The sequence below is a fragment of the Parus major genome, chromosome 14, assembly GCF_001522545.3.
Source record: "Parus major isolate Abel chromosome 14, Parus_major1.1, whole genome shotgun sequence".
Lineage (NCBI taxonomy): Eukaryota > Metazoa > Chordata > Aves > Passeriformes > Paridae > Parus > Parus major.
This window is the reverse complement of record NC_031783.1, coordinates 2,570,443-2,594,539: the sequence shown is the minus strand read 5'-3', so window position 1 is coordinate 2,594,539 and position 24,097 is coordinate 2,570,443. Positions and strand designations below refer to the sequence as shown.

The 24,097-nt window shown below is 51.4% G+C and overlaps 2 protein-coding genes across 2 annotated transcripts; one reads left to right on the top strand and one right to left on the bottom strand.

Annotated features, from left to right (window-relative positions):
• The first annotated feature begins 939 nt into the window (after positions 1 to 939).
• Positions 940 to 20,363, top strand: NAA60 (N-alpha-acetyltransferase 60, NatF catalytic subunit). The gene is made up of 7 exons (XM_015643165.3): positions 940 to 1,072; positions 12,020 to 12,135; positions 13,251 to 13,380; positions 14,568 to 14,664; positions 16,845 to 17,079; positions 17,808 to 17,991; positions 18,403 to 20,363. Exons 2-6 carry the CDS (start codon positions 12,026 to 12,028, stop codon positions 17,962 to 17,964), a joined length of 729 nt encoding a protein of 242 aa, XP_015498651.1. The 5' UTR covers positions 940 to 1,072; positions 12,020 to 12,025; the 3' UTR covers positions 17,965 to 17,991; positions 18,403 to 20,363.
• Positions 20,364 to 20,872: 509 nt separating this feature from the next.
• NUDT16L1 (nudix hydrolase 16 like 1) lies at positions 20,873 to 23,738 on the bottom strand. The gene is made up of 3 exons (XM_015643164.1): positions 23,467 to 23,738; positions 22,790 to 23,050; positions 20,873 to 21,878 (listed from the first exon to the last, which is right to left on the bottom strand). Exons 1-3 carry the CDS (start codon positions 23,689 to 23,691, stop codon positions 21,435 to 21,437), a joined length of 930 nt encoding a protein of 309 aa, XP_015498650.1. The 5' UTR covers positions 23,692 to 23,738; the 3' UTR covers positions 20,873 to 21,434.
• Positions 23,739 to 24,097: the final 359 nt, after the last annotated feature.

Here is a 24,097-nt window from a genome sequence, read left to right as displayed (position 1 = left end):
CCTCTCTGCTGGGGAAACGCCCAGTAAACACCTCAGTCAGTGCTTCTGGGAAATTTGGGGTGAGATCTGGGGTGTTTCGTTAATTCTGGCTGGAAAACTGGCCAAAGGCTGGCAGTGCTGTGCTGGCCAGCTCTGAGTGCAGCACAGGAATGCATGGAATCATGCTGGGAAGGACAGCAGAGCTTGCCAAAGGTCGGGTCCAGCCCTTTATTGTCTTGCTGGGCTTGTCTGAGCCCCCCTCTGCAGGATGAAAAAGCAGCAGGAGAAAAGGGATTCTTCCTACACGTCAGAGGTGGTGACAAAGGCCTCTGCTGCTGTCCTTGTGTGAGATGTGGCACCTGTGGTTCCACAATGACTGCCAAAAAAAGGCAAATTAGCTGGAAGGTGAGAAAATCTGATTTGAATGGAACAGCTGGCAAGAAAACTGTGGAAATGGAAGGTTAATAATAATCATGGAGTTGTTAGGGTTGGAAGGGACCTCTGGATATCACCTAGTACCACCTCCAGTTCATCTAGCTGAACCTATAATAAAAATAGCATCTTTAAATTTTGTTCAGGCAGTTGGCCTAGGCACTCCTTTTAGGTACTTTTCGACTGCAATATCCTGCCTCATCTCACTTTTTAGAGCTTCAACGAAAAGGCAAAACCCTCTAGAACGTCTAATTTCAGGATTAGAGCCATTAATGGCATCACGTTCTTATACTGTATGACACTTCTACCTCCTGTTCCTTTGAAGGACAGGGAAATTTCCGGCCAGGTGACCCACGGGCGTGACCAGCCCCACCTCCTGTTTCTCAAGCGCCTGCGCATAAGGACGCCCCTTTAATTAGCGCTCCGTTAATTACCGCCAGCGTTCCCCGCTCGGCGCCGCCCACGTGGCCTCAGGGGACCGGCGCGCCCCTGTGCGCATGCGCGGCGCTTCTGGTCACGTGCCCGGCCGCCAGCCAATCGGGAGGCGTGTTACTGCGCGGTGCCCCGGTTGAGGAAGTGCCGCCGGTGTCCGTGCCCAGCGCTCCTCCGTCCGGTTCCGCCTCCCGGGATGTGCTGAGGGCGCGTCCGCCGCCCCTCCCAGGTGAGCGGGGAGGAGCTTGGGGGGGGTCTCTGCGGTGGGTACAGGGGCTGGCGTTGTCATGGCGATTTCGCCTGGAACGGGCCCGGGCCCGGCCCAGTCGCCATGGCAACCCCTGCTCCCCCCGCCCTTAGGTCGCAGCGGGTCCGGGGCCCTCGGGACGTGCTCCCGTCCTTCCCGATAACCGGAGAGTTCGGTGCCGTTGTCGCCACCTGTGTCCGTGTCCATTTCCTCCTCCGCAGCCCAATTTCGCCCGGGCAGGCCGGGATGTGCCGTGTGTGGCCGGGTCCGGCCGCTCTCCCGCGGGGAGAGCGGAGCTGCTCGGGGTTGTTTGTTGAGGGCTGGGTGTTTTCGAAGGTTGTGTTGATGCCACCGGCATTGCTGTGTCCAGCCAGGAGCTAAAACGTATATTGGATAATCCACTCTTGATTACAGGCACCGGATTATTGTCGTATCCCACTGCAAGCTGTCTAAATGTTTAATTATGTTACCTATGTTGTGTTTGAGCCCTGCTCTGTACCTGTTTTGATTTTGTTGTGCTGCAGCAGCTCCCAGCCCGTTCTGGGTGATCTTGCTGAGCTGCTGAACCTCGGCCACGCTTCCTTCTCCTCTGACGTTTTATTCACAGACACACAGAGGCATGAAATAGCCGTACCTACCTCAGGCCACACTCTTTATAGTCGGGTCTTTTCCCACCTCTGGGATTGTTCTAATAATTCCCTGTGTCCTTCTTTGCTGCTGAGCCACAAATGTTCTCAGGGAGCTCATTGTGAGGGTGGCTGCTTTTCCCCCTTGCAGTGGTCAACACAAATTGGAGATGTTTGCATTCTTTCAAGATGTATTCCTTTTTTTATTTATCTACAGCTTACAGTTTTACTTGGCTTTCAGTACTGTGGAAGCTTTCTGCAACTGCCAATAGCTTTAGATTTTCCCATCCTGGAAATCTGTGCCCGATCTCAAAGGATTTGGTTGCATGTCTATTCTTCTCCCATCTAGTTGTTATGAACCTGCTGAATGGGCTCTCTTTTCACTATGGATTTATCCCAGATGATTTTAATCTAATTAATTCTTGTAATTAATTTCTTTTAATCTGCCACAGACTCTCCTTAGCCCAGGTCAGTATCCTCAGAAGTCTTTATAGAGGACACTTGTGGGAGCATTTTGGGAGCACTAGAACATGGTGTATTTTCAGATTATCCAATTGTCTGCTGGAATAAACTCTAGCAGGTGTCTTACAAGTGAGTTGAAAAAAAAAACAAACCAAAAAACCCACCAAAACTCCCCAAAACTGCTGGGTGTGTCCCAGTGTGTGATAATTAATGTGTGAGCTCATTTACAAGATAAACCTGAGCAGCCTCAGAAGCGGTGACAGGGACCAGGCTTTTAAAGCAGAAAGTTTTCTCTTGCAGGTTAAAAAGTAGTTCTATTACACCTTGTAAACTGCTCTAATTAGTGTTCCCACACCTGGTGGCAAAGGAAAAAGCATTTGTTAGTGGTGCTGAGACAATGTTTTGCTCTTTGCTGCTGCTGTTGCTCTCAGCAGGTTGGTTGATGTTCTTAAGGCAAATTGACCTCTCATGTCTGACTAGTTGGGAAGTGGCTGTCCTGTGAATGCCTCTTAAAACCTGTGGCATTCTTAATTTTCACCTCTTTCCCTAAACCTGTGTCACTCATCCTGACTCCAGGTATCCAGACTGGAATTGGGTGTGGTGAAACATTGTGGGAACTGCCAGTGGAATTCAGAAAATGATCTTTAGTCAAAGAGCCTTTAACAGAGTATGTGCATTTATTTTTTATTAACAAAGTCTGGTGCTTCTCTCGTGTCTGGTGTTATTTATTTCCCAGTAAGGATGATCTTTATTTGCATTTTTCTCCTGTTGGAGGGTTTCTTGGAGGGTGTTATTAATGCAGAGGTTGGGCCGGTATATTCTGTCAGTCAGTGACTCAGTGCTGGGCTCGGAGCCTGCCAGCTGATGGGAGCTGCTCCTGCCACCCCAAAAGCCATTCTCTTATTTCCTGCCTATTTTCCACCTCTCTGGTCCCTACCCCAGCCACTCCCAGTGTAATTTCTGGAGTGAACATGTGAAACTCACCCGGGCTGACGCTGGGTGCCAGCGCTGTTGTAAATACCTGAGAAATTACGGGTGCAAACTCCGGGACTTCCTGCAGAGCTGATTCAGAAATGCTCGGAGCTCTGCCTTCCTGCTGCTCCCAGGCTGCTGGGCTGGAGGCAGCCCCGGGGCACGGACAGGGATTCCCTTCGGTGACGTGTTCAGATGCTTTTAAAGAACCAATTGGGCTTCAGCTGTTTGGAGTGACAGCAGAAAAACATCTCCCTTAGCTGAGCACCTCATCTACAAACTTGGAAGCCACGTGCTATCCAAAATCATCCTCAGACTGGGATCACTCCTGCCTTCCTGGTTTTTAACCAGTCACAGCATGTCTGTCAGCTTCAATGCAGAGCGTTGCAAAACGACTTTGAGCTTCACATCTCATTCTGCATCCCCCCCGCCCCCTTTCCTCCCTTCAGAGAGGTAGGAACAGCAGCTGCTCAGTTTTCAAACTGAGTTTTTAATTAAGTTTTTAATTTGTGCTTCTCATCTTATTGTGGCTGTCAGAGCAGTCACTTGTGCCAGAATCCATTTTAAATATTGTTAGTTTAAAACAGCAATAGTGGAGTTTTTGAGTTGAACCTGAGTGTCTCATGCTTGGAAAACTGCTGGAGAAGGAAAGGAAAAGGAGCCATTTTGGCTCAAATTTTAAAGTCGAGATCTTGGAGAGGTGTTAAGTTTGGGGCACTTGTCTTACAACTGAGCAAGGAATGTTCTTTTCAAGCTTTTTCCAAATTTATTTTATTTGAAAGCACCTTGTTTGGAGTAACCTCTGGGAAGTTGTGTTGGTGTTTCCTGTGAGTGTGTAGGTGGAGGGGCTGGGTTTTGTTGATACTGCTCCATAACGAGGACAATGTGTAGGAAATATAGGCAGCCTCAAATTCCCTTCTGCAGGGGTTTGTAGGCTGCATTTCTGGCTGTTTTTTAGTCACTACACACGTTTTCTGTGTGGCTGTTTATTCTCATTCAGAAGGGGCAGCGGGCCTGCAGATATGATGGATTGTTTGGGTTTTTTTGTTTGTTTTCTGGAGGAAGAGGTGCCTGTTGGAAACTTGCTGTGTATTAAATCTCCCCTCCAGCAAGGAGCTTGTTGCCAATGTGCCTCTTTTGTGACCCTTGGGTTTGAACTCCCCACAGTGCCACTGTCACAAAGCAGATTTTCCCTTCCTCATCTTAACAAGAAGAGATTTAACAGCAAAACCCTCTTAGAGATTCTTGTTTGCCATTCCCTGGAGGAATTGCTGTATCTGGGGCAGCAGGAAGCCAGGCCTTGTGCAGTGTGCTTTAAAGATACTTCATTTGGGGACTGGCTCCTGTGAAATCCACAGCTCCTGCAATGTTTCCAGAGCTGTAAGGTGAAAGAACAGCCCAGAAGGCGACCCACATGCAAAACATTAATGTTTTCTGCTGCTGGGAGTCTGACAAGTCCAGCTCTGAGTGTGTGGAAGATCAGGGGTACGAGTATAAAAGGATTTTCACTAACAGTAAGTGTTCTTTATTTCTGATAAATAACCACTGCTTGCTCCACAGGTAGAACTACATTTTGCCTTCTCATTTCTTAATATCCTTTCGGGGATTGTTTCAAATCCTGATCCTTCATGGCAGGAGGCCAAAGTGTTAATGACAGTGATTCTGGGTGTTTGGCTCGGAGGCTTTGGTGGTGTGCATACCTTGATTTGTGTGGTGCTGGTGACAAGGCACAAATGCGTTCTTAGAACCGTGTTTTCAGGATTTCTGAGCTGAGGAAAAATAGTCTGAGCCATCTGGGGTGAGCCTTTGGGAGGAAGGCTGATTGCCAGAATGGTTTTCCCAGGTTGTGTGTGACAGTGCTGCCTCCCCGGCTGTCAGAGTTCCACGTGCTCTGGCCAAGCTCTTGTAGCTGTTCCACACGAGGAGGGTGTAATACATCAAATAAATCAATTGGATACTTGGTGTTAGGTGGGAGTCTGATTTAGCAGGGTGAAACAGCAACATGCTGAAATCACAGCAGAAGGTTAACACCTTGATGGCAGTGTGTGGTTGGATCCAAATTCAGGTGTGGTGCCTGTTCCTGGTCTCCATGTGCCCACTGTCAGGGTGCTCAAGAAGCGGTACAGGTTAAAGCCTGCTTTGCTCCTTTCAAAATTTACTTTTTTATTGTCCAGTTTTTATACTTTGGGCTCAGCTGTGTGTATATTCCTGCCACATTGGTCTGGCTCTCTCAGGAAGATGTGATTCATTATTAATTGGCTCAGGGCACCTGGCAATTCACTGGTGCAGATGTCTTAGCTCAATACAAGGTTACCCTGCAGCCTCCCTGGGGTTTAGACAAATTCAGCTTTCCTTACAACCCATTCCTCCCTGAGCTCGCTGGGTTTTGCTCTCCTCCACTGTGGGGTGCTAGTCAAACACTCTGCCCTGGATGGATTTACTGGACAAGAAAGTCCAGGCACAGACAAACTCCTTTCTCCAGAGTGATGTCTCCAAGAAAATCCCATTAGTGCTTGGGATGTGCTTTGGGGGCAGATGGGATCCACATGGCAGGGCTGGATTAACCTCGTGTGTTCCTCGTGTGGCAGCCTGGGGAGCTGTGCCAGGGCAGGTGCTTGGGAGGGCAGTTTTCTGCTATTGAAGGAATTGAAATATTGAGGAACTCCAAGTCTTGAGCTAGTGCACACCCCTGAATGATCTGGGGTCCACAAGGGGCTTTGAGGCTCAGTGCTTTTGATTCTGCTAGAAAAGGTAGAAAAACATGGATCAAAAGGTGTTCTGGGCTGTTGTAAAGTCACATAATCTGAGCCTGCTTCCACCCCTGTTACTGCATTTCTTTCAGACCAAGGCACAGAATCAGTCATTTTGTCCCCATTTTCTCATTAAGAATCTCACTCCAAGCTTCTGTTAATGTAGGGAATTAAGTGCTGGCAGTTTTGGGCAGCACTCCTGTGGGATGTGATGAGTGTACAGGGATGGAGGTGAGAGGATGAGCTCCAGGCTCTGTAGGTTTGCATAACAAAATGGGAATGAGGAGAGCTGTAAAACCTCCTGGGGTTTGTGTGCTGCCTGTCCCAAAAGAGCCCGTGTGGCATTCCTAGAAGGAGCAGGAGCATTAAATGGACAGGGTGTAACAAATGTCCTGTCAGGAGTGCTTGCATTGCACACTGGCAGAGCTGGGGGTGTTGGTACAGGCAGCACATTTGATGCCCCAGCTTCCAGTTGTGCCTTTAGACCCGAAGGAACTGGTCTGATTCCAGGCAGGGTGAAGAGATTTGCTCCTCACTGACATTATGTGGGCCTAAGCAACCTGATCTAAGTTGGGTTAAACCCCGAAGGGTCTTTCCAGCCTATGTTTTTTTATTCTATGACCGTACTTGAAATAGGACCAAGAAGTTGTCAAGCCAAGTATTTAAATATTTTAAAAATTTGGCTCCTGTTGCTTGGTTAATGTTGTTCTAAGACCTGGAAGCACCTTTTTGAGATTCTTAGTAATGAATCCATGTTTTGAAATCTAGTTGCACTTTTATTGTATTAAACGAAAGGAGCTTGGTGACAGAGGTGTCTGTGTGGAACATTCCCTGCAAGACCAGTAACCTAAAAACACAGTAAGCTGAAAATGAAATGCAGCAGGGAAATCTTTACTGCTCTGTGGAATTAGACTGGTTCAGACTGAATGGTTTAATGTAAATCAAATCCCCAGTGCCAGATGGCACAAGGTAGGGAGACTTATAGCTGTGAAATTCCTGTTTGTGCTCTGGAAGATAATAGCAGACTTCATGGCTGTTTTGGGTACTGTGGTGCTCAGTCACAGCTAAAATCCTGCATTGTGGTAGCTTTAAGATTCTCTCTGGGCTTTGTTTCATCCTATTTACTTACAAGTGAGAGAGGATGCCAAATGTTATAAATTATTCTTCTCTGGAAATCTCGTGTCACTGGGATCTGAACACTGTCCAGACTGTGACTGGAGCTGCACCTTGGTGGTGACACTGGAGCAGCACCTCTGGTGTGAGAGTACCAGGCACAAGGAAATCCATCTCTGTCCCTGTGTGCAGATCTCCCAGGGTGTGTGTGTAGAGTGAAAAAGAGCCACATGTCCTGCAGTGCTGGGCAGGAGCTGACAGGACAGGGCCAGCCCTGGTGCTCCCCGTGCCCAGTGGGTTTTTGGTGTCACTGCCATTCCTCTGGGACAGCCCCATCATGGTGTGTCCTCAGGAGCCGTCTGCAGGAATTTAATCTTTTCTTTCTGTGGAAGGACAGAGGATAATCCTTAATAATCCAGCAGGAGTGTGCTCAAAGTGAATGCTTTGGATTCCTGAGGTGAAAATCTTCATCTCAAGGCTTTGAGGATCTGCACTGTTTAGTGTTGGAGGTGCTGGGGCACCCTGGGTGTGCCTGTAGGGACAATGCTGCCTGGATTATGGGATCCAGTTATAAACACCCACAGCCTGCCAGGGCTTCTGTTTCTTCTTCCCTGCAGCTCTGCTGCTTTCTGTAGGATGAATTGATCTCAATTAGCTTTTAAGGAAAGTAAAAGGTATCGATGAGCTTCGATCCAGCTTTGTTTCTGCAAGTGAAGAAGATTCCTTCACGTTGGTTTTTGTGTGAGCACTAAATTTAAAGTCAATACATCCCTTACTGGGAATTAGAGTTGTAAACAATCCTAGTTACTATTTGTTTGACTTTAGTCTTAATTACCTGGCTTTTATTCTGCTAGGAATTTTAGTGATATTTGTTGCTAGATGATAAAATTTTTATTTCATGGGTTTATCTGCTTGGAAGCTGAAGTCAAAAATTAATGAAACCAGCATCTTGTTCAATGGTGAAATCCAACCCATTTTTGCAGGATGCACAAGGCAGAAACATTGTTAAAACATGTCTTACAGTGCTAAAGAAGGGAAATCTCAACTTGTAGAACCACTTGGCCAGGTTTTTGTAGATATGGAAATGCTCAAGGGATTTTCAAACACCTTTAAGCAGCTGCCTGCCAAAGCTTCAGGCTTTACCCTGCATTTGAACACTCTGCTGGATTAAGAGTGCTGATTTGGTATGGCTGCCTGTTTCTCTAGAAATTGATCTTATGTAGATTTTATTTTGATTTTTTGTTTGGTTTTTTTTTAATACAAGAGCTCTAAGAGGGATTGAAAACCTCCTGCTCTTGCAAAAAGCTTGAGCTGAGGTGTCTTAGCTGTGAAGCATCTGGTCAATGTAAATAAACTGTTCCTGGCTCTAAACAGGAACTGCTCCTTCTCCACAGGACCTGGAAGTGCTGGTGGTGGGAATGTCAGTGCCTCTACTTGGCTCCATCATGCTGAGTGAGCAGGGACAGTTCCTGGAGACCTGGCCATGGCTTGGGCCAGTGCTGGAGCCAAAGGCTCTGCTGCCTTTTAGACAGAACTGTGAAATGCTGTTCTTTAGCTCATTTATAACTACAGCTTATTGATGCCAAAGATCTATTACATCATTTTAAAATACTAAGTTCAGGCCTCACCATGTACTTTAATTTAAAATTATGTGTCAGGTTGGCTTATTTAGTAATGCATTTTCTATTTCTTTTCATCCAACTTCCATTACTGCTAAATATTTGTCAGAAGAATTTCACAGGTTCCTCTGAGCTACACTTGAGGCCAAAACATTTTGCTAGATTTGTTTCAATAGAGCGAGAAAGAAAACTAGTAAAAATGCTTAAAGCCTTTATCCTCTCCTGTATTTTTGAAATGAATTTGTTATGCATTAATATCTGCAGGTTTTAGGTAAGAAAGGGAATTCAATGCTCAGTTTCTAGTTCTACTTGCTCCTGACTGCAGTATTTTGTAAGGGGGTGTCTGTGGTGCTTTTTCAGATGTTTATGTGCACTATCACTTCATAAGCATGAAATGTTAAATAAAATATGAAATGTTGGCTCATTTTCTAATCCTCCAGAGCAAGTGCTTCTTGTTTTAACAGAAGGGTGAGGTCACTGTGCCCCCTGGGAGGAGACAGTGGGCGATGTTGGCCATGTCACCTCCCAGACAATGGCCATCAAGTGAACCAAAGGCTGACACCTGAGAAAAAAATATATTAAAAAATAAAATAACTTCACGTTGGCTTTCCAAAGTGGCCATGGGCACCCTTGAATTAACCACTTGTCCCTGGAGCCTGCATTTGGCTTCACAGTAGCCACCATTTGGTCTTAAAGGTCAGAACTTGTGTTGTCAGTGTTGCTGCCTCTAAACCCCCAAAGGCCCTTTTATCTTCCAGGGTTTTGTTTTACACTGATACTGTTTTTGTTTTATTTTCTGCTTTCAAACCTGTATTTTGTCCTCTCAAGTTGACTGTAAAAGTGATACTTAGGTCACTGTGTTGGTTGAGACTTGAGTTCAGGACTTTGGCTGTGCTAAGGACAGCATTGCCACAGGCTGTGCCCAGGGCCAGGATCTGCTCTTGGCTGTTTTTCCAGGTATCTGGGAAGACCCAAAGGATGGAATTTGCCTGGAATTTCTTCTCTCTTGGTCACTGCAGCCACTGACCACAGCTCCTTCAGCAGCAGTGACACCTGGCCAGGGAGGAAGGGGAGGAAGGGGCACAGGCCTGCTCTCCTGAACCCCTGTGGCAGGACACGGTGCCAGATGGGTGTCCCAAATGTCCTTCAAATGTGCTGGAGCATCTGGATTAGGTCATGGAATGGATGGAGTCCCTGCAGACACAACCAGCCGTCTGAATTTGAGAGGAGGGGGATTATCCTGTTCAACAAAACAGTCATGGATTACTTTTTTGAGGCTGGCTTCAGCTACAGGATAATGCTTAATGCTTGCCCAGCTCTTTGAGAATATGGTGTTAAATACACAAGGACTAATCCTCATAGGAATGTGTCCTGTGCTGGCTCTGCCTCTCCAGCAGCGCCTGCTCATTAGTAAAACCATGGCTCTGGCACGGTGGTTTCATTTCTCTCTGATTTATTAATGCTGAGAAGGGGTGTTCCCTTACAGGAGCATTGAAACTTTGCAAGAAAAACGATCCTGTGGTGTGTCACAGCTCTGAAATGGCTCAGCAAAGGGTTCAGCAGGGCTGGGGGGGTGTGAGACTGGGGTCCTCATCATCCAGACCCAGTGGTGTGAATCAGATGAGCCTCAGCCAGAAAATGTTTGCCTTTCCTTCTTCGAGGTCCCATGGGGTGAAGCTGAGGCTTCTTAAAAGGTCACCGGAGGCTGGGGGTGGGGAGCATGGGCAGGGAACAGATTCCAAGCCTGGCTTCTGAGGGCTTGAGCCAGTTCTGGAAGTGTAAAGGAAGTTTTAAAGGCACCAAGGAGTGCAGGTTTTGTAGGGGCTTAAGTTGTTTTGAAACCGGTGCCTGGACTCTGTGAATGCTGTGAGCTGCTCAGTAAATAGGCAGCCACAGTCCTGGAACAGGCTGGGAAATAGCTTTGATGCTTTTTAGGGAATTCTTTGGAGAGGAACAAGTGATCCATTTCAGCACAGTGTGACTGTAACTGGCAGAGTAAAATCATAGAATATGTTGAAGGGAAGGGACCCATCAGGATCACTGAGTCCAACTCCTGGCCCTGCACAGGACACCCCAGGAATCCCAGCATGTGCCTGACAGTTTGTCCAAGTACATTTAGCAACTTATTAATGTACAATTAATTGCTGAAGTGTAAGTGTGACAACTTAAAATTACCCAAACTGGCAATTGTAACTTTGCCAGTTACAATTTTTGTGTTGAAGCTGCTCAAATGGCATATGCAGTCCAATGGGGAGAGTGTTTAAATCTGTTCCTCCTTGAGCTGTGAGCTTTAAATCAAGGACAATGGAGAACTGAGCATCCCTTTTCACAGGAGGGCACAAAAATTGCTCTGTGCAGCTGTTCCCTTATAAATTGGTGCTTTGAAACCAAGACTTGAGACTCTTAAAACTGAGAAAAGAAAGTAAAAAAATTAAGTAATTTGTTTTTGTTAAGGGTGGTGGCTTTGGTTTTTTAAATTTGCATCCTGGTCTGGCTCTTTTACATGGGAGGGTCAGAGTGGGAGAGCTGAAGGAAACGACGACTCCTGTCTCTACTCACCTTATCTGTCTCATGTGGGGCTTTGTCCTGCCTAAAATGTGTTCTTCAGTCTTCCACCCAGGGCTACAAATGCTTCTACAACCACTTTTTAGCTATCACTTGCTTCCCTCTGGTGCTTGTTAAAAAAGGCTGAAGACATTGCAGCAAGTGTTCTGTTTGTGCTCAGCAGATTGTGGTAGGGCTATGGAGAAAAGGTGTCCTGGGATTTCTGTATCTGAGTGCTCTGTGCTGTGCTGGGAGGAGCTGTGGAACACAGGAATGAGGGGAAGTGGAACTAGATCTCATTTCACCAGCATAGGTTAAACAAAATGAATATTTTAAAAAGTTGGAATCCTTTGCAAATGTACTCACTGGAGATGGCAGGGTTGTGCAAGAGGACTTTCTAAATATTCCTCTGGCAGTGCTTCCTTTTTAAGCTGTTTGTTCAGTTTTGTTTTAACAAAACATTGGTCCTGCATGGACGTTTGAAGAGCTCCATGCAGCATAAGGTACACTTGGCACACTGTTGGCTCATTTAATGCTCTTTTTGGAAGGGCTGGTGGCCACGTGCTCCTCACACACAGAGTCACCAGACTGTGCTCCTGGGGATGGGGATGTGCCTGGATGTGGGGCTGGAGGGATGGGTCAGGCTGAGCTGAGAGCTGGGCTTGCCCCATGGCCAACACAGCTTTGAGATCCTTCTCAGGTTAATGTTGCCGTGTTTTGCTTCATCTTTCCTGAAAACTGACTTTTCTGGGAAAAGCAGCTTTATCCACTGCAAGCCCCTCCTGGAGCTGTTGGATCAGAGCCCGTGTTCCATCACTCCTCTCGTGCTTCCTTCCCTTGCAGGCGTGAATGACAGAGGAGGTGCCCCCGACTGCACTGACGGATGTGAACCTGCGCCTGCTCTGCCACGATGACATAGACACAGTGAAACAGCTCTGTGGAGACTGGTTCCCAATAGAGTATGTGACTGGTTTGGGGTGGCAGGTGGGGACCTCAGGACAAGTGGTGTCAACCCCCACTGGTCCAACTGTGCAGCCTCAGGGCTGTTGCCAGGACAGCAGCAGATTGGGAATCTTCTGTGCACTGTGGTGGTGTTGCTGTTAAAGGTCCTTTGCTGCCTGTCCTGGAGTCATCAGAGTCATCAGAAACTTCCTGTATGCGGATTTTGGCAGGAAAATAGGTCATTAAAGGGATGGATCAGCTTCTTGAGAAAGACTGAATGAGATGGGGAAAGGAGGACACCTCCAGGAAAAAGAAGAGCATCCCTGTGCTTGTGAAATTGTGTCCTGGGGCGTGGTGCTGGGACAGCTCCCTCAGAACCCAGCTGGCACAGAGCTGTTCCTGGGGGGACTGAGCAGTACTTGAGTCACTGTTCCTCCATAGTCTGGGGTAAAGCTGATCTCAGCCTGGCCCAGGCCAGCCCCCCAGACCCACATTTGGTAAATGCCCATGACTGCACAAGCACAGGAGCTTTTCTGTGGGACATTGACAGATTTCTGGCCTAAAGTATCCAGGGAAACCACAGCTGTAAACTTCATGGATTTTTAACTTTAGCTTCACAGAGGTTTACAGAGGATTCTAGCAGATTATAATTAAGGTTGAATTAAATGGAACAAATCAGCAAAAGCATTCATAATATTTTGAGTTTGTAGATTTTTTTAAAGGCAAGACATGCTGAAATCTCACTTGAAAATAAATGAACATATATTAGTTTCTCTTTAGTTTCAGAAGGAGGAGGAGACCTGGAGGCTGGTGGTGTGATTTTTTTTTTTTCTCCTATCAATATGGAACATTTTTTTTACATGTGTATCAAATTAATGAGATCCTTACACTCTTAGATGAGGGCAGATGGATCTTGCAGTTAAAAATAACTTGCTAAAGATGGATGTGAAAGCTCTGGGCAGAGACTATAAAATGAAAATGTGAATCTCTTAGCAAGGCAGGAAGCCATTATATGAGGAAAGAACCCATGGCACCAAATGGGATACAACAGCTGTTTCCAGATGAGGAGCATCTCATGCCTGTTCCCATGGCTTTGCATCTGCAGACATTCCTGTTTCTGGTTCCTTCCCAGGTACCCTGACTCATGGTACCGAGATATCACTTCCAACAAGAAGTTCTTTTCCCTCGCAGCCACATACAGAGGCTCCATCGTGGGGATGATCGTGGCAGAGATCAAGAGCAGGACAAAGGTGCACAAAGAGGTGTGTGACTACCCTGGCCTCCAGCGAACAGAACCCACCCCTGCCGGGGGGAATGAGAATGGGACCTGTTTGGGGTGGGGCTTTTCCCTCCCCTCTTCAGACACTTGATCCTGAGTTAATGCAAGGAATGAAGCACTTGCTGATTTCCAGTTAATGGAGCAGCGGTGGGTGTGTGGTAGCACTGAGGCTCTTCCTGCTGGGGCATGGCCCCTTGGGGAGCTGAGGGACCAGATCCTGCAGGCTAATCCCTGGCCATGGCTGCTGTAGCTGTGGGACCACAAACCTCTGTTTTTCTTAAGAGCTTCCTCAGTGGTACTGGGCGAGTCATTCTGGTGACTTCCTGCAGAAACTCCTCCCTTTACACAGTCCCTGTCCTGAGCCCAAGGGGAGGTCACCTGTCTGCAGAGAGCTTGGACTTCAGAGACACCAGAGCTTGGAGGCCAGGAGAGACAATCCAGTGCAGCAGAGAGGGAAAGAAGAGATGGTCAGCGAAGACAGCATGGGAGAAGAGCATAAAATAAAAAAGCAGGGGCAGTGCAGGGAGTGCCTAACTCCTGGAAAGCCCTCAGTGTTGTGGTTAAATAATAATCCCAACATGCCCACGAGCCAAGAGCACAGAGTAGCACATGGGTCTCTTCACCTCAGCTGTCTGGCTTCATCTCAAAGCTCATCAAAGTCAGAAGCTGCATCTTCAGCAACTTCTTGTTCCAGCCAAGCTTCATGAAAGCCAAAGGCTTATTCAGGCACTGCTCTGGGCCACTGGGCCTGTGGAATGTGCTTCTTGTCCTCCCCAGCTGTGCAGAGATCTCCAGCTGACACAGCTCAGGTGAAGCTTGCAGGCCACAAGGACTTGCTGGGTTAATCTAAATACTGCTGGGTGACTCCAGAATTGGCACTTTGAATCCTTCTGGTAAAGAAAGTAAGGCTGTTCTGTCCCTAAACCCACAAATAGTGTACATAGGTAGGTAATAGCATGGTTTGTGTTCTGCCTCTGGGAGGATGATGTGAAAATAGGAGTAGCCCCATGCTTGGATATTTTCCTTCCATTCCAAAAGCTTCAGCTAAGACTGTTGAGTGAAGAGAAATTTCCTACTTTAGCCTTGTTTTCAGATGTTCCAGTGCAAGGTTCTTGCTTTCTCCTGTGCCTCCCCATTTAATATTTAATAACCTGTCCTATCTCTACACAGGATGGAGATATCCTAGCTTCCAACTTTCCTGTGGACACTCAAGTTGCTTACATCCTAAGTCTTGGAGTGGTGAAGGAGTTCAGAAAGCATGGAATAGGTAAGATGCTGCAAAGTGCCAGCTGTTGGTGTTGTTTACCAGGTGTGCCCAGTGGGTGGGACTGGAGGAGCTCCAGAATCTCCCTGCAGTGTCCCTATGGGAAAGGCTTACCTGTCACTGGTACCAGCAGGTGGGATAGTGCAGGTCCACTGGGAGGTTTTTACTGGTGTGGCACAACGTGCAAATATTTCCAAAGAGTACAAGCCTTTGTCAGCTTTGTTCCCAGGGGCCTGCTGAGCACACCAAAAACTCACACTAGTGCTGCTGAGACTGTCTGAAAGTGTAAGAACTTCACCCAGAAGCAGGGTTTGAAATTATTTTCTTTCTGGGTATCTGGGTCTGATCCCTGAGGCAGAAAACAGAGCTGCTTTTTATCTTTCAGCTTCAACAGCTACAACAAACTGTGAGAAAACCACAAAGGGAACTTGGAAATAGTAACTTTTGCCTGATTAGATCTCAAATGTACAAGTCAGCTCTGAATGTCTGTTGCCACATGCAGCATTCCTACAGCCATTTGAAGTCCTGGAGCCAGAAGGGCTTTCTGTCTGTTTAGAGCAGTTGTGTTCTGTCACCCAGTGCTGCTCTTCTGGCAGGATGTGGATCTTTGATCTGCAGAAGAGAATGGGCCAGGTTTGGCAGTGTGACCCAGGGGTGCACACCTGGAGTCCCTTCAGTGGATATGGGTATAACTCAGCACCTCCAAGTCCTCCCTTCTCCCCCAGGCAGGTTTGGAGAGGTCTAAACTTGGAGGATAAACAAAGAAATGACCACAGAGTCCTTGGTGAGAGCAGTGTTTAAACCTTCCATTAAAATGGAAGAGAGAATTTTCTACTACAAAGAAGAAAGTGGTAGCACAGAATTATCACAGAGGGTGGTAAAGAGGTCTTTCTGTAAAATTGTGGTAGTTTTCAGTCTCCTCCTAATTTCCAAATCTTTTTTTTTTTTTTCCCCAGTACCATCTTGCTGGAATTTTCTCCTTTCAGAGTCAGTTTTTCCTGTATCCATTCCATCTGCACAGTGTGTTGCTGTGCTCTCTCAAAAACTTTGAGTTTGCACCTGTAGCAACACAACCTAAAAAAAGCTGCTGCTGCTTTTTCTGAGGTCTTTGTGTTGAGTTTTTCTAGTGGTGTTTGAAGCTGTAGCCTTTCATGCAGGAGGCTCTTCACTCCAGCCATGCTTCTTAGCACTAAAGCTCTGATTTTCCTCTGATTTTTGTAAAAGGGTTCAGTTTCTAGTTCTCTGCTGTTCTTTAACCACAGGACAGCTGCATTTCTGTGAGGTAGAGGACTGGAATATCTCATAACAAAATTGAACTGCTCTGTTGTCGATGTCTCAGTGGTTTTTTGTCTTGGCTAATACATATTCTCACTGAGTATCAAGAGAACATGAAGTCAGTACTGTTGACTTCTGCTCTGAAATCCTGTGGGTCCTGCAGGTCCTGGGGATTGTGAAACAGCAGCAGCCATTTCTCCTGTGTGTTACCAGGCTGATTCTTTAGCCTGGTGTTACCACACCTGCTGGAAGAAGTTCCCATGCAGGTTCTGCTGGGTCCTTCGTGCCATGTTGAGGTTTTGTGGATGAACCCCCTGGTCTTGTCTCTTGGGGCTGGAGTATCCTCTGTACCCTTCTCTGGTTTTTCCTGCTGGCTGCAGTAAATCCAGATTGGATGAGACTGTCTCCACTCCTCCTTACATGGCATCTTAAAATTCCAGCAGTTCTTAGATTTTGATTCAAATTCAGCAGACACAAAACAATAACCTGCTTGTGAAGTCCTGTTTTGACACTCTGCTGTATCAAATGGCTTTCAAATAAATACATGTAAGGGGTGGAACTGATACCATTGAAAATGAGTCACTGACCTTCCCCAAAGCCAGGAGTTGCTCTGCTGGGGATGGGCACTATTGTCAAGGTTCTGCCTCATCCTTGTGGTTATTGAGTCAGAGGTTTATGTCTTTAAAATCTCTGGGTTTTGAGGCCGTGCTCATAGGTGAGACCGTGTATGAAAACCATGTAGGAAGGTCCTGTGAGAACTGGGTGGGATTTGGGGTTTCCAGGTGTGTGCAGCAATCCCTGGTGAACAATCCTGGTGCAGGAGGGCTCAGCTGGGCCCCACACACCCTCACACTGAGGGTCCCTGGGGCTGCACACACACTCTGATCCTGCTGCCTTCCCTTCAACAGGTTCCCTCTTGCTTGAGAGTCTGAAAGATCACATTTCCACCACTGCCCAGGACCACTGCAAAGCCATCTACCTGCATGTGCTCACCACCAACAACACAGCAATAAACTTCTATGAAAACAGAGACTTTAAACAGCACCACTATCTCCCCTATTACTATTCCATCCGAGGGGTCCTCAAAGATGGCTTCACCTACGTCCTGTACATCAACGGTGGGCACCCACCCTGGACAATCTTATATCCTTTCCCTGCAGGCTGCTGAGCAGAGGGAAACCCTGTTTTGGGTTAACAACAGCAAAGTTATATAGGAACTGAAACCTGCTCACATGTGGGTTTAATCTGGAGCTGGAAGGAAGGGGCTGTTAGAGTTATTTGATGTAGGATGGTTGGAGCACGTTGGATGCCAGTGAGAGCAAGTGTTGGTGTTAGGCCAAAGTGCTGGGTGTGCTTTGGCTTGTGGGGTGCAGGATTTGGCCAGGAACAGGGCAGAGAAACCCATGGTCTTTGTTTCTGTGTCCTGGGATCCCCTGTGAGCCTGGGCTGGCCTGGATCTCAGCAGGCTGCTCCCACACTGACTTAGGGGGTTTGTTTTTGGGTCAGTGGATCATGGAGAAGAAACTTGATCCTTCCTGGGTGTAGCTGGTCAGTTCCAACCTTCCTGGGCAGGTGGGTGGATTGCTATCCTCGCAGGATTTTCTGTGGAGTGCAAAGGGAACTGGCAGCTGCCTAGGGGATGTATTTCCCACACAAGCTGGAGCTGCCATTTCCAAATTGCCATCCCTTACAGGGCAGAGCAGATCTCCTGTTGGTAGAAAGGTGGAGTCAGTGATTGTAAGGAGCAGATCTGACTGGGCTGAACAGCTTCCACTGTGTCAGGGGTCCCTGCAGGCAGGGCAGGTCCAGGAGCGATTTATGTTCTTTGCTAAGTTACAGTGTAAGTGTTGCTGTCCTTAACTGGTGGCCACTGACTACCTACAGCACATTGGCTCCACACTGGCCAGCCTGAGCCCGTGCTCCATTCCCCAGAGGATATACAGACAAGCCCAGAGCCTCCTCTGCAGCCTCCTGCCCTGGTCTGGCATTTCTGCCAAGAGCAGCATCGAGTACAGCCGGACAATGTGACAGACTGGGGGTGCACAGGAAGCACAGGTGGGTGCTGGGGACAGCTCCCTTCCCTGCCACAGCCACTGTCCTGTGAGAGAGATCCTGGAGTGAATCTTGACATCTTGGATCCTTGTCCTGCTGCTGTGGAAGCTGTGTGGGCATGGCTGTGCTCCAGCTCCAGACAGCAGCTGAGCTCCTGCTGGTTTCATTTGAAGGGAAATCAAGCTCTGACCTTGTTTAATGAGCCCAAACCTCAATAGCAGGTGGAACTTGGTGTCCTTTCCTTTTCCCAGCTGCTGGAGCAGTGCATGAGCCCTCAAAGTCCCAGCACAGTAACTGGAAGCCCCATTTGCTGCCAGTGCCATTGCATGTGTCTGACATTTCCAGGACAGTGGCTGCCCAGCACACTCTCCCTAAGTGCTTCCCTAAAACATCTGCCCTCTTTTCTTTCCATAGGATTGTTTCTCCTTCCACCTGACACCTGGCTCTGCACTGGTTCCAGTGATGACAGCTCTTGGCCGGTGACCCAGCCCGCGGATGGGACTCCCTGCTCCACAGGGACTGACCTTTGGTAGAACTCCACCCTGGGGCTGCAGCCCCACGTGGGCTGGGCGGGCCTGGCCGTGCCGCAGCCGCGGGCCCTCGGTGTCACCACTCCGTGCATGTTGCACTGTCCCCGCCACTTCCCTGCCCCGGTTTGCTCCTCCCCACAGCCGGGGTGTCGAGGGCTCAGCTGCTGCTCCCGCTCCATCCACAGCTGCTGAGAGCAGCTGAGGGGGGTTCATGGATCCGCACTGAGGAACCACTTTCATCAACTGGGAGGGCCCCAGCAGGCCCCCACTGCCAGGGCAGAGTCTGCCCTTGTTGCTGGGGAAGGGGGTGGCGGAGGGAGGGGAAAGGGAGGGAATGGGAATCATGTTTAGGTCCTGCCACATCAGCTGCTGGTGCGTCCTGTGGGTAACTTCCAGGGAGAGCAACTGCCTCGCATGAGAAACTCCCCAGCCCCACCAGCCCTCTGGAGTGATGTACAAAGAACTATATAATTCAGGATGCATAAAGTAGAAGGCAGGGAATGAAATTGCTATTTCATAGTGAAATATATATGTATTATACTGTATAGATCTTTCTGCCTTTGTCCAGGATGGAATGTAGCAGGGGCAGGGAGCTTGGAGTGTAGAGTGGTCCTGAGCCCTTCTCCCCTTCCTTGGCACCAGGCTGGACTTTGCGGGCTCTCGAGGGATGGGATGTGTGCACAGATCACAACAGCCTTTCCTGGCTGAGGAAGATCCCCCAGCTGCTCAGTGTCGTGCTTTGGGCTGTGCAGGGCAGTCTCTTGCTGGCTGCCTGTGTCCTGGCTGCAGGACCCTCTGGCTGCCCTGGGCAGCTCATGTGCAGCCTGTGTGGAGGCCCCAGAGCTGCAGCCAGGCCGGGAGCCCTGCTACATTCCCATGGCAAATCCCCCTTCCCTGGCCAAGGCTCTTCCCCTCTCAGCACCATGTTCTTCCCACCTCATTTTTTAACTGGGACTGGAGCAGAGGGATCCATGCCAGAGCAGGGATGGGCTGGCACTGCCAGCTCTGGCAGGGGCTGGGGGTGACACAGGGCTCAGGCTGGGCCTTAGAAGAGCCAACAAGCACATGATGACCTTGCAGCCTGGATGGGCACAGAAAGCCGTCAGTAACTAAGGCCCTGGGTGGGAGTTCAGTAATAAAAGGATGCAGGAAATGAGTTGCTGTGACTAGTGCCAGGCTGGAGAGCAGGCAGCCTCAGGGGCTGGCACATTTGGCGTCTTCGAGCTGCACCAGGCTGTTCTGGGGGTGCTGCTCCTTCAGGGGCTCAAAGACAAGGTAAAGAGGTGTTCATGAAGAGTCAAACAGGGCACTGATGGAAAGTCCAGCCTTTGACACCATCAAGCCCCAAGAGGCCAGGGCTGCCCTTGGAGTGGGCCTCTTCCATCCTGTGTGATGTCTCTGTTCAGCAGTGTGGGTGGCACTGGGCAGGCAGCTCCTCCCCCAGCCCCAGTGCTTCCTCAGGGCCCCTGACGCCTTTCCAGCCTCAGTTGTTACCAGTTTGGGGTATTTTTGCTTATCCACTTTCACTTAACACATCTGTTAGTTGAGAGTTTCTTTAGCAGCCCAAGCCCCTGGTTTTTCTCAGCACTTGCTTTCTCTGGACCAGAATGAAGCTCTTCTCTCCTGACTTCCTGGGGCTGATGTGTGTCTGTGTCCTGTTTCTCTCCTGCCCCTTACACAATCCAACTCCAGTACTCCAAGTACACATCCCAAGAGAGCTGTGACTGGTCTGTGTGTCCTCCTGTCACCCTGTCCTGAGGTGTCAGCCCTGTCCCCACCTTAGCCCTTTATTTATTGAACAACCTCTCGCTAAATGTCTTCAATTAAACCAAACCTCTTTTTTGAGTTGTCTGTCCCTGCAGAGAATCCGCCTGTGACCAGCTGCTTGTTCTCTGCCCCATGGCAGGGTGACCACAGACCCTTTTCTATGGGGCTGGGGGATTCTGGGGGAGCTGCTCCTGCTCCAGGCCGGGGATGAGCTTGGAGCAGGTAGAGGGGGGACAGGAACGGGAAGCAGCTCTGCCAGGGCTGAGCCTGCCCTTCCAACAGTCCTGCAGGATGGGTGGATTTTCCTGAGGCTCTGCTAAAATGGATGGGGCTCTTCACTGGCTGTCCCCACTTCAGCCACCACCAAGGCCCCTCCTGCACCTGGGACAAGCTGCTCCCAGCCTGGAGCCTGGGGGAGCACAAGCCCTTGTGGAGCAACCCAAACTCTCGGGAGCTGTAGTGGTGCAGCACCTGAGTCAGCCCCCACCTCTCCTGCCACCCGTGGCTCCAGCCCTTCACCTCCCTGACCCTGCCCAGCTCTGGGTGCCCACTGGCTCCGGACCAGCCCTCAAGAACAATCCCGAGTGTTAAACTTTCAGCAAAGCCATTTATTCCACTTTCCTTCTCCCACAGATCTCCAGATCGGGACCCACATGAGCATCCCCAACACCCCAGAGGGAATTCATGGCACAGCTGCCCCATTGTGCCAATGCCCCGAGTGGGAGCCTGGCCACTATCATGGGCAGAGGTGCTTAACCGAAAGCCCCAGGCCTCAGCTGTGCCCAAAGCCAACACAGCCACATCTAATTCAAGACGGGGCATTTAAAAAATTTGATGTTTTGTTCCTTACAAACGAAAGGGGGACCTGACAGCAGCAGTGTGTCCCTGAAATCAAAGCGCAATTCTAAGGCTCTGGCGCCCTCACATAAGCACATGAACTCTCTGCAGGGGCTGTGCAGGTTGATCTGGGAAGCTCGCTAAGAGTTTAATGGCCATAAAAATAAAATTGCTTTTCCCTGCTTTAGACAAACCCAACCCCTCCCGGCTGGGCAGTGGGATCTCGTGGGCAGCCACTGCAGCCAGCCACGGGTCGGAAAGTTAGAAGTCTCTCAGCTCACCCACTTTTAATTGAGCGCCAACACGGCGGCATCACTCCATCACCTCGGCCACCGCCTGCTCCGCCACAGCATCAGCGCCCAGCCCCACTGACTGCTCCAGCGCCTCGGCCCCCGCCAGCTGCTCTGCCAGGGCCTGGCCCTCCAGCCCCACCAGCTGCTCGGCCCCCGCGTGCACCATGCCCGGGTGCTCTGCCCTCTCTCCCAGCTCGTTGCCCGCTTTAGCCAGCTCATTGCCCGCCTTGTGAGCAGCCAGGTGTCCTGCTGCCCCTCCGGAGTGGTCGATGGCCGCCTTCTTCGGCCTCTGTGTGGCAGCCACCGCCTCGGCCAGCTTCTCCTCTGGCACCATGTTCAGGATCTTCAGGGCAAACAGGAGCTGGAACTTGGCGGTTCCTACGAAGGAGTTGGCCAGGAAGTTGGGCAGCCCGCCCATGCGATCCTTCTGGGTGTAGAGGGGGACACGGACCATGCCCATCACCTGCAACAGCACAGGCACATCTTAGCAGGGGCCACGGCAGCACCATCCCCCCCGCCCCGCACCCCCTCTGCCCCACACCCTCACCCAGTGCCCGCCAGCCCTTGGCCCAGGCTCACCCTGCCCCAGTGCCAGGTCCTGTTCCTCCCACACCAGCCCCGGCCCGTGCCTGCCCTCCGTCCCACCAAGCCCCTACACTGCCTTCCCAAATGCTCCCAGGTCCCTGCTCTCCCTGCCCAGCCCTGGCTCTGCTCCCCCTTCTGCCCCTTTGGAGGGATCCCGCTGCCCCAGGCCACTATGGGGAGTCCCACTTTGCCCTCCAGCCCTGCCCTGCGTGGGGACACCACGGGTGACCCAGGAGTCCCCCTCAACCAGGCCACAACCCAGAGCCCGCTGCCTCTGCTCACATGGCTGCCGACACCCACCGAGCGCCCCGGGGGCGCACGGGGAGGCCCTGGCTCTCGTGCTCTGCCCCGGCCATCAGCCGGACTTGGCTGCCCGGGAGCAGGAAGGTGCCTCCCGCACGGGAGGAACTCGGCTCACAGCGACATCACCACACCGAGGTCACGATCCAGTCCGGGGCACTCAGCCCAGGGCAGGGGGAGATCCCCCCCAGCTGCAAACGGCCCTCGCCCACATCCTGAGGCCAAGCGGTAACACGGGGCTCATCCCTGCGTGGGTGGACACCGGGAAAAGCTGGAGCTCAAGCTTGCTATGCTCTGGAGCCTGTGGCACGACCCCGGCCACAGTTCCTAACGCCGATGCCACGGGCGGTGCGGGCACCTGCCGCCGGCAGCTCTATCTGCGGTGCATTCCCCGGCCGGGCTGGCCAGGGCAGCCCGGCAGACCCAGGAGGGAAGCGGTGCCTTCCCTGGGCTAACTGAGAGCTCGCACACCCCTCCCGGGTGTCCCACCTCCATCCCGTGGTCTCGGGAATGCACCGCGCTGATCTCGATGGTGTGCAGCTCCTCCAGGGTGAGCTGCCTGGCGTAGAAGTGTGCCACCACGCGATGTGGCCCCTCTGTCAGGTGCGAGCACAGATAGTCAGCTTCCGTCAGGCGCACACAGCCTAAACCCAAGCCCAGCACCCGATTCAGACCGTCCTCCAGGGACCAGTAACGGCGATCCACGAACCCCCCGGGAAAGCCCAGCAGTCCGTCAAATCGCATCTGCATCTGCAATAGAGGCGCAGGGTGTTAATGGGGCACGGCGCGGCCCCCGACGGGGGGCGAGGGGGCGTCTCGGAGGCCTCCGGAGGAGCCGGAGGAGCGCGGGAGGCGTCGCGGCCGCTCCGTCGCGGCCCTAGCAGCTCCGGCGCATCCAGGACCATTCACCGACAGCGGCCTGGCCGCCGGGGCTCTCCGCCCCGGCCGGACGAGCCCGCCGGCCCGGGGGCTCCCCGTGGGCTCGGGCCCGGCCTGATCCTACCACCCTGCACGGGAACTACCGCGGAGCCACCGCCCCTCAGCCCGCCGCCCCCGGAGCCCGCGGCCCGACCCAGCCCAGTCCGCCCCGACCCGGCCCGAGGGCCCGCCCGCCACCGCCGCCCTGATCCCAACCCCGGCCCGGCGCGGCCTCGCCCGCCCCTCACCAGCACGGCGTAGCGCAGCGGGATGCGGCCGAACAGCATGCCCGGGTTGGGCGCGTACAGCATTGCATGGCACGAGTGGCTCCAGCCCGGGCCGAGCCGCATCGCCTCGTACCGCGTGAGCGGCTTCAGCTCGGGCACGCCGGGCACGCCGAGCGTGGGCAGAGGCGGCAGCGCGCCCATGGCGGGTAGCGGGCCCATGGCCGCCATCGTCCCCACGGCCGCCATCGCCTCGCGCCACCGCCGCCCGCTCCGCGCATGCGCCGCGCCCACGGCGCCGCGGGGGCGGGACCGACGGCCGCCTCAGCCAATGGGAGCGCGCCGCGCGCCACAGGGCCAATGGGCTCCCGGCGATGCCCGCCAATCCCCGCGCGAGCCAGAGGCGGGGCAGCCGGCGGGCGGTCAATGAGGGGCGGGCGTGCTGCGCGCGCCGCTCGCCTTATTAGGGCAGCGGCGCGCGCGGGGGCCGGCGGCACGCGCGGCCAATCGCAGCGAAGCGCGGGGGAAAGGAGGGGCGCCGAAGAGCACGCCGGGAAGGAGGCGGGGGCGGGAACGCGAGACCCCGCCCACTACGCGTAGACCACGCCCCTCAGCACAATCCCCGCCCCATCCGTTTGGCCCCGCCTCCTGCGCA